Genomic DNA, 16,266 nt, shown 5'->3' on the forward strand with positions numbered 1-16,266 from the left:
TTTAACTGTTTAACTATTTAACTGTTTTATATTTGAAATTGTTTAATTTTAAGTTTGATTAATTGTTGGAAGCCGCCCTGAGCCATTCGTGGGAAGGGCGGGATATAAATCCCAAATAAATAAATAAATAAATAAATAAATGAGTTCCTGCTGGGCTTTTCTTACAAAAAAGCCCTGTGTGAAACAATGGTAATGTCAGGAATTGTGGCCTAATATACAAATGAGTTTCTGCTGCGTTTTTTCTACAAAAAAACCTCTGACTACCCCCAATGTGATGACTTGGGCAGGTGATAGTTGGCTCCAGGCCTCAGATTCAGCGGGAACGTACAGCTCCTGAACCTTTCTGAGAGTTCTACCTCCCCCTTGCCACCTTGTCCATTGAATAGTAAGTGCAGCTACCTAACAATCCCTGGATGAGTTCCACCACCTATTTTTCTACAAAACAACCCCTGGTTGGCTCTTCTGGAAGCTGATTAGGAAGCCATGACTGCAAAGACCCTGGATAATGTCCTGAATGTCCCTCAGTGCCTAATCTTGGGAAGGTGACTATGACAGACAGGTTAAGTTCAGCCTCTCCCTAAGAGCAATCAATGAGAGCTCACAAAATGTTGAGAACAGGAGAGTGGAAAACAGCAGTTGAAAAATGACAGATAGAGGTTAGCAGCTGAGAAGCTGATGGCTTAAGGGCTGAGGAGGAAAGGATTTTTCTTACTGAGGGGAACTGTATAGAAGAACAGCTTGGAACAGGCTGAAAAAAACCCTTGCATGTTGTTTCTTAAGATTTTACTTTCCTCAGTGTTTTGTTCTTATAACTAAAAGTTCCTCCTTGGGGATTTCTATCCTAGGGGCAGAAAGCTGTAGGATTATAATGCATTCTATAGGAGGGTTCAAGAGAGCTCCTCAAGAGATAAAAAGGTGGTGAGTTGATTTGCTCTGTTGAGGGACCTCATGATTGTTAGATAGCTGCCCCTCCTCTTTATTTAAATCTGCATTGGAATCCTCAGAGGCTAAGGGGAATCTCTATCTTCTGATCTGTAGTCTGAAAAATTTGAATAATTGCTCCTAATGGGAAGGGTGCTTTTATAAGTGGCCTTTTTTGGTCAAAAGAGCACTGGCCTTTTCTGTGTCTAGAAGCCCTGAAGTAGCTAGGGTTTTTTTTTTAAGGTATTCGACTGGAGAGGGAGAGGTATGGGGGAAACCTCACTTTGTCTTTTCCAGGAAGGTAAAAAAAAATATTATTTTCCTTCTCTAAGTGATTGGACATAAATTGTTCTAGCCAGTCCTGGAAGCCTGGTGGGAAACAAAGGTCTCTCCCTCATCCTGGCTTCCCACATGGTGTGGAGCTATTGTCTCCCTTTGACTCAACCCACCACTCTGATAGCCCGAGAAGGCTGCATTGAACAGGGCTGATGGGCCAATACAGGCTGTCTCAGCTGGTCAGCAGAGGGCACAGTTTCAGTGCCAAAAATCAAGCTGGCTTCTTTGTTATCCGAGCTATGGACTTCATAGTCAATGGCTCTCTCCAGGAGCTCTGCCACGCCAAGAGGGCTGGGCAAGTGGGTTTGCACGGATTTCTTACTCCGCTGCCTTGGGATCACCTCCCCCAACTCTCCCTCAGAGAAGGTCCCATGGTCAGAGACTTCAGCTACCATACTGCCATGACTGAAGCAGCGGACAAATACAAACAGCCTCAGGAAACACAAGGTCAAAAGAACAAACATAGGTTTGGGGGTTTTTTAAACAAAGGAAAAGACACACAGAAGACACAAACCTGGAAAGGAAAGAACAAAATGCAACCAAAGGAGTTCCTTAAAGGAATATCTCAGGACCTCTCCAAATCCACTACTCTCTCAGGTGGAAGTAGGGAAAAGACTGAGGGGTGGGCTTCTCAATTTCCTGCCTCCAGGGACTGTGCAAAGAGGAATCCAAGCATATCAACTGTTATTTTCTCCCTCATGAGAGAATTCCTATTCCTCCACATTATGGGACCCCATGATTAGTATCACCAAGAGAAAAAATGCTCAGAAGACCTTCCATGACTCTTATGGACACTGATATATCAAGATGTCTCAAAATCAGGCCTTGGATTCAGCAGGAGCACAGCTCCTGAACCTTTCTGAGTGTTCCAACTCCTCCTTCCCACCTTGTCCATTGAATAGTAGGTGCAGCTGCGTAACAATCCTGGATAAGCTCCACCACTTATTTTTCTACAAAACAACCCCTGCTCAAAATTAAACATTAATTAAAGAAAACTACCTTAAAAACCCGAGCAAGTCCAAAATCTGCCACTTTGTAAACATTGTGTTCACCAACAAGGACATTTCTGGCTGCCAAATCACGATGGATGTAATTCTGAGATTCAAGATAAGCCATTCCTGCGGCAACTTGAGCTGCCATGTCCACCTGCTGAGGTATGCGGATCCTAGAACCTCCATCATCTGTACAAAAGAAAAGAACAACTTGCCATTTTAAGGAGGAACAAAATTACAGATTTGAGATAGCTGGCTGGTAAGAACCAGATGAATAAGTTAAGATTTAAAGTCACAAAAGACTCGTAACGTTAAAAATGGTTTAACTGCTAAACAGTACTAACAACATTATATGGGAAAGTACAGGCTCATAGCTTCCTTGAATAATGGAGAGCATCCCAACATTTCATATTAAAATTAACCTGAGGGGTTTTTTAAACAACAAATGTGAATCGTGGTTTTGTGTTTCCAGTATCCGTAGATCAAAGCTTACATCAACTAGAATGCCTGTTTTAAAAATACCTCTTTTTACATATAGCATGCAGCTTTACATATAGCATGCAGTTTTCAAAGTGGCATATTTCACACCAAACAACAGTCTCAGTGGTCATGGTGGAAAGTGCCATCAAGTTGCAGCTAATAGTGATGCCATAGGGTTTTCAAGGCAAGACATGTTCAGAGGTTCATTGCCTGCCTCCACGTAGTGACCCTGGTCTTCCTTGGTAGTCTCTCATTCAGGTGCTAACCAGGGCAAACTGTGCTTCGCTTCTGATATTTTATGAGATCAGGCTAGCCTAGGAAAAGACAGTCATGTGGCTTGCGGGATGCATCTGGCCAGCACAGGGCTCAAATCTGGCCCCTGAGCAACTTCCTCCTGCTTGCTTTTCCAGGGCTACTGCTGCAGCCACACCATAGCTTGCTTTTCCCCCAACTCCCTCAGTGGCTCTTCACTTCCTGCCTCTTTCCTCCCTCCCCCCTCCCGCCCTCTCTGTCTCTCTCTCACACAGAGAAATAGCTCCATGGCTGCTTCCTGCTTTCTACAAAGACAAGCCTCTCTCTTGCACATGCACACAAACACAGAGAGAGCTTCTGTTTCCTTCTTGAGGACTGCTGCTTTTGGGGGAAGAGGGGAGGGGGAAGGAAAGAGAGAGAGAGAGAACAAAGTTGTAGTGCCATGGCAGCTTTAAGACCAAAAACGTTTTATTCCAGGTATAAGGTTTGATGTGCAAGCACACTTCTTCAGAGGGAAGGTGTGTGGATTCTTCTGACAGTCACAGTGTGCATTGAGGAAATTATTTTAGCTTATTCTGAAAAGTTGTGGGTTTTTTAAAATAAAAGAAAGACTAGATTTCTCTGTTCCTATCTGGATTTATTTTCTTCAAAAAAAGATCCTGATTAGGAATTAAAACACTTGGATTGGTCCTTATATCTTGGAAAGTGGAGTGATTTCACATGCCCAATGATAATAGCACACATTGGTAATGAGACAGGAAATCTAGGTCTCAGTTCAGTCCTGGAGGATGCATTGTCTTGAGCTTCATTCTCAATTGCAGTTCAGCAGTCTCTCTTCCTAATCTCCCTTTGAAATTGCCTTGTAAGAGCACTGCTGCTCTTAGGACAGCAACTGAAATGTGGTTTCTAATGTGGTTGTCTAATGTCTTTGCATCGTCCTGGACTGAATCCTCCTGGATAGAATTGAGACCTAGGCTTCTCGACTCATTACCAACACTGGTATCACCACACCTGCTACCTCTCTGCATAGCACACCTAATCCAATCAAGCCTGCTATTGTCATTCACCTGCTGTTGCCATTCAACATCAGAAATTACCTTTATAAAGTATATATCTCTGGTATCTGGTTTTACATTTTATGACATGCATGGCCCAGCCCAACAAAGTGACATTTATGTCAGATCCGTCCCTTGAAACAAATGAGTTCAACATTTCTGGTCTTAGCATTTGTGAAATCACTTCAAATCTTTAACACTACAGACTATTATTTTAGAGTAAGTCCCACTGAAATTAATCCCATTTCCTTAGGAGTATACACATAAACAGCATTGGGTCGTACTTCTATAGGAAAAGGATTGTATCACACCATTTCATTCTGCTAAGTTTGGCCAGAGGAAAAGCCTGTTTTGCCAGACCAAACATTGCATCTGAACTATTTTATAGCTATACTAACTTGAATCATTACCTTTCCCATTACCTTTCCCGTTTCCCGTTGACTATACCTTCACAAACTGGTATTTATCACTACCTTTACAGGAGCAGATTCAACCTGCACTGGAAATGCTGGACTGGTTGCCTGTAGCGTTTCGGGTTCGCTTCAAGGTGCTGGTCATGACCTTTAAAGCCCTATATGACCAGGGACCTGTCTACCTCCGGGGCCGCCTTTCCCCATGAGCCCCAGAGAGCACTACGATCAAGTTCACAAAATCTCATGATCTCCAGGCCAAAACATGCTCAGCTGTCTACCACCAGAACTGCCCTTTGGAATATCTGTCATCTGATGAATCATGAAGACAGTGGATTTGAACAAGGGAAGCTATATTCAGGCTTCTGTTCAGCTATAAAACTCTGACTGACTAGGGTTGCCAAGTCCCCTCTGCTCTTCAGTGGGGGACTTTCATGTGCGTGCGAAGCATGCACATGATGCAGTGACGTCACCCAGAAGTGACGTCACCCAAAAGTGACGTCATTGCGGTGGCATGCTGTAGCCACTCTAGGCGTTTCTGGGGAAACTCTATGTTACTATAGAGTTTTCCCTTCCCAAATGGCTAGAGCATCCAGGAAAACCATAGAGTTTTCCCAGAAATGCCTAGAGTGTTCGCTGCATGCCAGCACGATGACGTCACTTCTGGATGATGTAATCATGCCGACGACGTTAGAGAGGGTTCCCCCCGCTGGCCCAATGTGGGCCAATGGGTTGGGAACTTCCCAAGCGGAGGAACCCCCACCCGGACCAGGGGCTTGGCAGTCCTATGACTGACTGTACTTGGACCAGCTGTTATCACTTAAGATAAACTCATTATCTTTTACATTTTGATCTTGCCTGTCTTCCAAGAAAATCAAGGCCAAGCATGTGTATCTCCCTTCCTATGCTTGATGCTCACAATTGTGTGATGTATGCTAGACTGATAAAGCCATCCATTAAGCTTTATAGTTGAATGTATTAAAAATTAATTTTAAATATTTCTATCCCATAGTTCCCCAATCAGTGAGACTCAAAGTGGTTTCAATAATTTTTAAAACAAATACAATATCACAGTGACAGAAAATACAGAAGAAAAGGAAGCATGCCACAGCTTTGCTCACAACCTATCAAAAGCATGGCAAAAAAGTTTTCTTTTACAAAGTCTTCAAAACCGAGTTTTTGAACTGGAGTCTTCCTGGGCCAAGCATGACTCTCTAAATACTCTAAATCACACTGGTTTCCAGATTTGTTGAGTATTTAAAGGAAATGAATGAATAAATAAAAATCACTCTTAAATGTCAAGCACTTTGCAAAGTTATGATGGGACTTTACCAGGCTGGAAAGAAAGGGCAAGCATATCATTACAACCATAGATGGTGTTTTATTATTTGTAGGGAGCTGGCCTGGCCATTCTGTGAATTCCAGGCACATTTTTCTTCTCTTTAACCTTACCAATCCCTATAGTTTTTGTATCTCATCAGAATTTAGTGATCTGTTCATCTTTGTTTTGAATGCATTTTCTGTCGTGCTAGCTGCTCACTATGTTGCTAAATGAAATGCATCCCACTTACTTTGGAGATATTCTAGCAGACTTCCATGTCTCATCAGTTCCGTAATAATATAAATTGGATCCTTTAAAGTGCAAACAGCATAGAGCTGTATAAGCTTCGGGTGTCTCAGGTTCTTCATTATATGTGCTTCCCTCAGGAAGTCTTTTGGATCCATTGAGCCTGAAATGAGAACAGTGACAAAAGAAAATTAGCCTGTGTTATTAAAGGCCATTCTTGTCTGCCCTGCAGTCCTGAATAAATGACTATGGCCACTTTTTTTTCCCTTTGCAGAGCATGTCAGTGCAAATATCTAAGTTATTCCAGAAAAAAAAATCTATGGAAATGAAGGAGAACAAAGGTTTCATATTATGACTTTTCTCAAGTTTAATAAAAATATCTAATAACAAGAGTTACTGTGGGCCATTTTATGTCTGAAGGCTTACTTTTACCAGTTGTGCTACTGCTCCTTGATATTCAAAATTATTAGTAAGAGGGTAGTAATTTTCAGCATCTCTAATGACTGTTATCAATGCTTCTAGCTATGGACCCAGGCCCTAATGATTGACTTACTCATCACTTCAAAACGACAATGTTTCAGTTCATTACACCTTGGGATACAACATGTTTATTACTTAGCATTTTATTGTCATTTTCAGAACCAAAGAAGGAAATTCAACATTCTGCTACACCTGTCATGCAGCAAACTTGTTGAGTGCCTGCAGAAAATCAGTTCTCACAAGAACATATAAGTGAAAGTCATAGGAAAACCCATGAAACGATGTTATCCGTTGAAAACAACTGTTGTCACTGTGCCCTTCAAAGATGCCTCCACATTTTCACATCTGTGCAGGAATCCATTCCTGCAGCAAATTTGAAAATTACTTCAAGCTGACATACATGACTTCTATCTACTGAAAAGTCTGCATTGGCTGCCCATTTGTTTCCGGGAACAATTCAAAGTGCTGGATCCTACTTTTGAAGCAATGAATGGCTACCTGAAGGAACCAGAATAACAGATCTGCTCCTCCCACATTGTCCAGCCTTCCAGCTAAGATCTTGACTTACAAATGCTGCTATCCATAACCCCGCCTTCACTGGCGAGTCAGGTGGCAATAATAGATAGAGCTTTTACAGTAGTTGCCCATTGACTATGGAATGCTGTTCCTCTTGAAACTTGCCAGGTGCCTAACATATTCTCTTCTAGGCACCAAATCAAAACATTTTTGTTTACCCAGGGTTGTAATGAAGGGCTTGCTCTTTGAACGCAGTTTTTGGCTGCTCAGTTATTTGTGGGGGTTGTTTTGTTTTTGTTTTTTGCTATGTCTTTTAGTTAACATTTTAAAATGTTTTCATAATGTTTCATTTTGTAAACCATTGAAGGCAGGTTCCCTCGAAAGGATTCATAAAGTATTTCTAAACAGAGTGAATAAAAATGTAGATGTTCCTCAATAATTTGCATGACTGAGTGAAACCTGAATTCACCAAAGCAGTCATGGTCTACATGAGGAAACAATTAATGTCCCTTTGGGCTACCAGTATTATTTCCTGGTGCCACTGTACCAAATGTTCTAGGCATTACAGCAAATATGGAGGAGAATGAGCCTTTGCCCCCCCAAGGTCGGAATGAAGAGACTGACAACATAAATCTTTGGTACAATGGGCCTTTTATTGAACATAACCAAACTGTAACTAGGGTTACCAGAAACTGGACAAACCCCGGGGTCATCCCTTGGCCCTTCCTTGTCCATGTATGAGCGAGCCACCCTGCCCCTGACAAGAGCAAGGTTTGGCTCATGGCAGGCCGGCCAGGCCAGATCATCCTACCCCACACTGGCATAATCACCCAGGAAGAGCCAGTCTTGCGGGGACGGATCACACAATCGGCATTCTGCAACATTGAGCCGTGAAGCCCATCTGCTGCTCCTGCCGATCGCTTGCACTCAACTGGTGTGGTGCCCTGGGTGCTCCCCTGGGCTTCCGTAACCCCTTGCTCATTCTGCCAACACTTAACCAACTACTACCAACTGTCCCTCTCTAACAGGCAGTACAAGGTAGGCAAAAAACACCTCACCTCCACTCCGAAGAGTCTCAGAGCGGCTCACAATCTCCTTTACCTTCCTCCCCCACAACAGACACCCTGTGAGGTGGGTGGGGCTGAAGAGGGCTCTCACAGCAGCTGCCCTTTCAAGGACAACCTCTGCCAGAGCTATGGCTGACCCAAGGCCATTCCAGCAGGTGCAAGTGGAGGAGTGGGGAATCAAACCCAGTTCTCCCAGATAAGAGTCCGCACACTTAACCACTACACCAAACTGGCTCTCAATGAGTCATGATATCTTCAGAATCATAAACCCTTAAGAAAACTTCCCATTTCGCACTAGACCTTTAATCCTGGTTTAGCCCTGTCCCCAAACTGACATTCTACACTAGAATCAGAGAAACCAACTCTATGACTTTATGATTCTATGATTTTAGTGTAGAATGTCAGTTTAGGGACAGGGCTAATCCAGGATTAAAGGGCTAGTGTGAAATTGGTGAAAACTAAAAGCAACATGAGTTACAGGCTGAAAATAATAACCTAATGTAGAATAACAGTATTCTGACTTTGGGTTAGGATAACAATTTTCTGTCAGATGAAAGAGTCACTTAAATGTTTTTCTTCTAAGCAATTTTAAAATAATGAACAGTCTTCCGTAATTGTCTTACGAGGTACATGTCACCCCTCAGTTGACGTTTCTCCAAGCTAAAGAGCCCCAAGTGTTTTAACCTTTCTTCATAGGGAAAGTGTTCCAACCCTTTAATCATTCAAGTTGCCCATTTCTGCACATTTTCCAATGCTATAATATCTTTTTTGAGGTGCAGTGACCAGAATTGTACACAGTATTCCAAATAAGACTGCACCATCAATTTAAACAGGGGCATTATGATACTAGCTGATTTGTTTTCAATTTCCTTCATAATAATTACCAGCATGGAGTTCTTGCATTGTGAGAAAGGGAGAAAAGTACTTCTTTCTCTACCTTCTCTGTCCCATGCATAATCTTGTAAACCTCTGTCATGTCACCCCGCAGTCGGTGTTTCTCCAAGCTAAACAGCCCCAAGCATTTTAACCTTTCTTCATAGGGAAAGTGTTCCAACCCTTTAATCATTCTAGTTGCCCTTTTCTGCACTTTTTCCAATGCTATAATATTTTGAGGTGCGGTGATCAGAATTGTACACAGTACTCAGTACACAGTACTACTCAATAAGGTACTTTCACAAGAGCATTTTATCATAGGGCATTAGCAACTGATGGAAAAGTTGCCTCTTAAACCACAAAAATGAGTAATTTATCTGTCCTGACTGAAACTTTTCAGTGATACATTGTTGACCCTTAGGGATATCAGTCCCCAGGTGGGGACAGGGGATCCCCAATTTTGCAAGCTCCTATCTGCTGCTGACAGGCTGGGGGAAGCCCCACTCCCAACAGTGACCACTGATCTCTCCCCTCTTATAAAATTTTAAGGGCTGTCCAGCACATGGCCCCTTTAAATGCTTTTTGCAAGTGGAGGTCATGCATGTGGAGCACTGGCGCACCTGCTCACAAAATAATGATGATGATGGTAACTACTACTACTACTTCTACAACTTATTAATTGTCCCATCCCAGCTAACACCAGACTCTCGGCAATTTACATCAATAATATGGAAATATATAAATTTAAAACCAATAAAAACAATTCAAGCTAAAACATCATCTTACACAATTTCTGTTCCAGACTGCTGGACATCATATCAAGGGGAGAGCTCAAAGGGACAGGGGAATTGAGGTGCCAGCTTGGCGACCATTGCTGTCCTTACTCAAAAACCTGGAAGAACATCTCTGCCTTACAGGTCCTATGAAATTGCATTAAGATTCTGCAGGGCTCTGGTGTAATCTGGCAGAGAATTCCACCAGGTCAGGACCAGGACCAAGAGTTCCATCATGCTGGAGCCAGGACTGAAAAAGCTCTGGCCCTCATTGAGGACAGTTGGGGATCTTTAGGGCTGGGGATCACCAACAAGTTATTGCCAGTAGACCATAATGTTCTTCCAGGGACATAGCAGAGGAGGCAGTCCCGCTACATCCCTCCATTTAAAGGGAAGGTTCCATGGACACATTCCATGGGGCTGCATCCCTAATGTGATAACAACACTTCTCTGTGATGTCATAACGTTGGGGATGTCCCCACTCCTCCCATGTTCCCCTGAAAACAAAAGCATATTTAGGAAGGACTAATCATGAATAGAACTCTGGAAAAGGAAAATATGTGGTGGAAGGACAATCGGAATTGTAAAAATGGCTGTTGGGCAATCTAAACTTGTGATTGATTGTTTTTCTTGACTGTAAGTTTTATATGTTGTTACCCACCCTGAGCCCATTTTGGGGGAGGATGGGTTATAAATAAAAAAAAATAAACCTTTCTTAAGCTGCTCTTTATTTTAAAAGTTGGGGCTTTCAGAAATGCTATGCAGATAATAACCTTTGGGTTTTAGACACATTGATTTCAGAGAGCACATTTCAGAGAGCTTTGAGAGAGAGCAGATAAGAAGTGCTATAAGGGTGAGGTTTGGCTTTCTAAACAGCTGGGAGAGTTGCTGTGAATTTCTGAGTTTGTCTGACTGTGTGATTGCTGAAATTCTGAATTTGTGGTTGCTGGGGAACTGCTGTTTGTTTGGTTTGAGTGGGCTGAAGGTGATTGTTGCTGATTGATTAGGAGTGGCGGTGTTCCTGGGGCAGACTGAGGCCCCACCCTCTTTGCATTATTAAGCTGCGCCTTGCCAGAGGGCTCTTGGCCTGGGGGCTGTGTAAGGACCAGGAACCCAGATCCCTATTTTCCTTGTGTTCCCAATAAGGTAAGTAGACCCTCCAGAAGGAGAGCCACATAAACAAACAGGATTTAAAAGGGGACTGTATATTTTTAAAAAGCTATCATGAAGGTAGAATGCCAGCAGGGGAGTGGGGGCTTTCCAGTGCTTTGCACTGAGTGTCACGTGTATGACTATCTGCCCACAGGACAGAAGTCTTGGGTGTGTGCTCGATGCAAGGAGCTCTTGGTCCTCAGGGAACGAGTTCATACCCTTGAGGCTGAGGTGAATGACCTGGAGAAGCAAAGACAGTCAGTTAGGCACTCGGAGAAGACTCTCGGGGACGTATTCGATGAGCCCTACTCTGAATGTAGCAGCCCCGTTGCTGCGAGGGAGCATGAGGGTTGAAAGGGAACAGGGCACCGTGCTGAGGATAAGGGGAATGCGCCATCAGAAGGGACCTCTTCTTCAGTTGGTGAGCAGGTATCCTTTCATGCCAAGGAACTATCCCTGGGCAGGGAGAGGGGGGGCGGTCTTGGTAGTTGGTTATTCGATCCTTAGGCAAGTAGACAGCTGGGTGGCAAAACTGCATACTGACCGTATGGTGACTTGACTGCCAGGTGCGAAGGTAGTGGACATTACGCGTGTTGTAGATAGGCTGATAGACAGTGCTGGGGAGGAGCCAGTGCTCGTGGTGCATGTTGGCACCAACGATGTGGGGAAATGCAGTCGTGAGGTCCTGGAGGAAAAATTTAAGCTGCTAGGCAGGAGACTTAAAGCCACGACCTCCAAGGTAGCCTGCTCAGAAGTGCTACCTGTTCCATGTGCTGGGCTGGAGAGACAGGCACAAATTAGAAGTTTCAATGTGTGGATGAGACGATGGTGTAGAGAGGAAGGGTTTACATTTGTTAGGCAGTGGGATGCTTTTTGGAACAAGCGGGAGCTGTACAAAAGAGACAGTCTCCACTTGTCCCCAGATGGAACTAAGCTGCTGACGCTTAAAATGAAAAAGGTGGCAGAACAGTTTTTAAACTAAATCTTGGGGGAAAGCCGACAGGAGATGAAATGTCTCTGGTTCAGGAGGATTAATCTCAAAGAGATGAAGGGTTAGCTGTTACTTTTCTACCGGGTAATGGATCAGAGTTATCCACTGAGACGGTGACAAACAGTATGGAGCGTCTGCCAATGTCTCGAGGTAGCAGGAGGAAGGTGGTGGGCCTAACTTGCCTGGGAAATTATAGATGTTTGTATACAAATGCTAGAAGTGTTCAAAGTAAAATTGGTGAGTTGGAATGTTTAGTTGGGGGAATTTCAGAAACTTGGTGGAATGAGGAGAATCAGTGGGACACAGTAATTCCTGGATATAAGTAATATCGGAAGGATAGGGAGGGAAGGGTTGGAAGTGGCGTGGCTCAATATGTCAGAGGGGCATACGGTCCAGTAAGACTGAAGTCAAAGAATTAGATTCCCTTCTAGAAATGCTTTGGGTTGAAATAGAGGGCCCAAAAGTTAATTTAACTATGAGAGTTTGTTATCGCCCACCAAAGCAAAAGATAGAGGATGATTATAATATGATGGAAGGATTAAAGATAGCAGCTAAACGTAAAATCTGTGTCGTAATAGGTGATTTTAACTACCCACAGATTGATTGGATCAATATGTGTTCAGGTCAAGAGAAAGAGATTGAGTTTCTAGATGCTCTCAATGACTGTGCTATGGAGCAGATGATCACAGAACCTACCAGGGGTGGGGTGATCCTGGATTTGGTCCTAAGTAATGCCCAAGACTTGGTGATAGATGTAAAAGTGATCGCACCGCTTGGGAGCAGTGATCATAACATTATTGATTTCACTGTTTGTATAAATAGGGAGTTGCCCCAAAAGACCAGCACAACTATGTTTAACTTTAAAAGGGGTAAATTCTCTGAGATGAGGAGGCATGTGAAGAGAAAGCTGAAAGGAAAGGTAAATACAGTCAAAACCCTTGGGGAAGCTTGGAGGCTATTTAAAACTACAATCCTAGAAGCTCAGACAAAATATATGCCACAAGTTAGGGAAGGCACAAACAGGTAAAAAAAAAAAGGCCTGCATGGTTAACAAAGTAATGGAAGCTGTAAAAGGTAAGAAGGACTCCTTTAAGTGGTGGAAAGCTAGTCCAAATGAGATTAATAAAAGGGAACACAGGCTGTGGCAAATCAAATGCAAGACTGTGATCAAGCAGGCAAAAAGGGACTATGAGGAGCATATCGCAGAAATCATAAAGACCAACAATAAAAAATTCTTCATATGTATTAGAAGCAAGAAACCAGCCAGGGAGGCAGTGGGGCCCTTGGATGACCAAGGTGTCAAAGCATTACTGAAAGAGGATAGGGAAATGGCTGAGAGGCTGAATGTATTTTTTGCCTCCGTCTTCACTGTGGAAGATGAGAAGTGTTTGCCTGCTCCAGAACCACTAATTTTGGAAGGAGTGTTGAAAGACCTGAATCATATTGAGGTGACAAGAGAGGAGGTCCTACAACTGATTTACAAATTAAAAACTAATAAGTCACCAGGTCCAGATGGTATGCATCCAAGAGTTCTGAAAGAACTCAAAGTTGAACTTGTGGATCTCCTGACAAAAATATGTAATCTTTCATTGAAATCTGCCTCCGTTCCTGAGAACTGGAAGGCAGCAAATGTCACCCCCATCTTTAAAAAGGGTTTCAGAGGAGATCCGGGAAATTACAGGCCAGTCAGTCTGACTTCAATACCAGGAAAGTTGGTAGAAACCATTATCAAGGACAGGATGAGTAGGCAGATTGATGAACACAAGTTATTGAGGAATACTCAGCATGGGTTCTGTAAGGTAAGATCTTGCCTCACTAATCTGTTACAGTTCTTTGAGGGGGTGAACAAACATGTGGACAAAGGGGACCCAATAGATGTTGTTTACTTTGACTTACAGAAAGTTTTTGATAAAGTTCCTCATCAAAGACTCCTTAGTAAGCTCAAGAGTCATGGAGTAAAAGGACAGGTCTTCTTGTGAATCAAAAACTGGCTAATTAATAGGAAGCAGAGAGTGAGTATAAATGGGCAGTCTTTGCAGTGGAGGACGGTAAGCAGTGGGGTGCCGCAGGGCTCAGTACTGGCTCCCATGCTCTTTAACTTGTTCATTAATGATCTGGAGTTGGGAGTAAGCAGTGAAGTGGCCAAGTTTGCAGATGACACTAAATTGTTCAGGGTGGTGAGAACCAGAAAGGATTGTGAGGCACTCCAAAGGGATCTGTTGAGGCTGGGTGAGTGGGTGTCAACGTGGCAGATGAGGTTCAATGTGGCCAAGCGCAAAGTAATGCACATTGGAGCCAAGAATCTCAGCTACAAATACAAGTTGATGGGATGTAAACTGGCAGAGACTGACCAAGAGAGAGATCTTGGGGTCATGGTAGATAACTCACTGAAAATGTCAAGACAGTGTGCGATTGCAATAAAAAAAGGCCAACGCCATGCTGGGTTTCATTTGGAATACTGTGTACAATTCTGGTCACCGCACCTCAAAAAGGATATTATAGCATTGGAAAAAGTCCAGAAAAAGGCAACTAGAATGATTAAAGGTTTGAAACACTTTCCCTATGAAGAAAGGTTAAAACGTTTGGGGCTCTTTAGCTTGGAGAAATGTCGACTGCGGGATGACATGATAGAGGTTTAGAAGATTATGCATGGGATGGAGATAGTAGAGAAAGAAGTACTTTTCTCCTTTCTCACAGTACAAGAACTCGTGGGCATTCAATGAAATTGATGAGCAGTCAGGTTAAAACGGATAAAAGGAAGTACTTCTTCACCCAAAGGGTGATTAACATTTGGAATTCACTGCTACAGGAGGTAGTGGCGGCTACAAGCATAGCCAGATTTAAGAGGGGATTGGATAAAAATATGAAGCAGAGGTCCATCAGTGGCTATTAGCAACAATATGTGTGTTACCACTGTGTGACCCAGAGTGTTGGACTGGATGGGCCATTGGCCTGATCCAACATGGCTTCTCTTATGTTCTTATGATTTTCAAAAAGACTGTCAGTTTATTATTCACTTTTTCTAAATCCTCCATGGGTTGACATTGTGAGGTGTATTTTGCCCTCATAAGATATCCTTTTACTCAGACTCAGCTTTCCCCCTTTTCTCTCAAGATGTCAAATCAAAGGACATCTGGAAGCTATTTAGCAACAATAAATAGTGGAATCAGTGCCAGAGTACATATAAAGGGTCTTATATAGTCTTACAATGCAGATGGTAGCATCAAAAACACAGCAAAATCTTCACACTGTTACATTAATAAAAATCTTAAAGATGGGATGGTTTGCTTTTATCAACATTTCTGCCAGTTAATTAGGAATTTTGTACCTCACTCTGTGAGGTTAATTAAGGCCTGTCTAAAATGTAAAGGCCGCAGACTAATCAATTGTATTTTTAATCCACCACTGGCAGAATTAAAAAAAAAATCAGCTTCTACTCAGTCTGGAGGAAAATTGTATGAAGTAAATATAGAAGAATTTTATGAAACTCTTTAACAGGGTAACATTGTACTTCTTTTATTAAACAAATAAATTGTTTCCTTTCTGACCTTAAGTAAATATTTATTACATCTCCCATGATGGACTAATATTTTGCACATCAGAAAGCATATTTCAAGAAATCTTTGCTGTATATATGTCCAACTTTTATGGCATTTTTATCTGCATAACATAGAGACGGGGGTGGGGCGGGAGGAAGGAAGGAAGGAAAACAGAGCTCAGGCTTTGCAGCCTGTGTCAGTCTTCAAGCCTAGCTTTTCTCTTCATAATACAGAGATGTTGGGGGATGGAAGAAAGGAAAATGGAGCTCAGGCTTTTCAGCCTGTGTCAGTCTTCAAGCCTAGCTTTTACCTGCATAACAGAGATGTGGGGGGAATGGAAGGAAGGAAAACGGAGCTCAAATTTTGCTGGGGGCGGGGCTAGCTTTGGCTTTTGGGGGGATCTGGTATTGAGGCTTCCGTGGCCCAGTGCCAGGTTGCAACCCTGCAAATGGGAAACGCTGCCCTATGGAAATTGATCTGCATAGAAAATAATGGAGCACCCAGCAGACATCCCCCCCCACACTTTCTGATGACCCTGAAGAGGAGGGAAGGCCTCCAAACCGGGGGATCCCCTGCCCCCACCTGGGGATTAAGCAATGCAACAAGAGAACCACAGTAGTAGGTAGCAGGAAAATAAAGCACAAAGCATCTGTGATTACCAACCTCAACCACTAAAGAAACAATAACAATATTATCAAAAACTTACTATATTCTATATAACATAAAGAACAGGCACAGCTCAATTATTTAAAGAACAGAACATCCCAAAGTGGCCATCAGAAAATAAGTCCAATTTTTAAAGCAGTCCAGTTTAGCAGAGAAGAAAAATGATGAGTGATGTCCAAGTAGATTCAAATTTAAT

General features: G+C 42.8%; 1 protein-coding gene across 1 annotated transcript in view; it reads right to left on the bottom strand.

Annotated features, from left to right (window-relative positions):
* The window catches only part of FRK (fyn related Src family tyrosine kinase), a 98,711-nt gene that overhangs the window by 19,068 nt on the left and 63,377 nt on the right, over window positions 1–16,266 (bottom strand). The window contains exons 5-6 of the mRNA XM_060238351.1: window positions 6,018–6,176; window positions 2,257–2,438 (exon numbers count right to left, since the gene is read on the bottom strand). Of these exons, the coding sequence (XP_060094334.1) occupies window positions 2,257–2,438; window positions 6,018–6,176 (341 nt within the window). The remainder of the gene's footprint in view (window positions 1–2,256; window positions 2,439–6,017; window positions 6,177–16,266) is intronic.

Source organism: Heteronotia binoei, chromosome 1, assembly GCF_032191835.1.
Source record: "Heteronotia binoei isolate CCM8104 ecotype False Entrance Well chromosome 1, APGP_CSIRO_Hbin_v1, whole genome shotgun sequence".
NCBI lineage: Eukaryota > Metazoa > Chordata > Lepidosauria > Squamata > Gekkonidae > Heteronotia > Heteronotia binoei.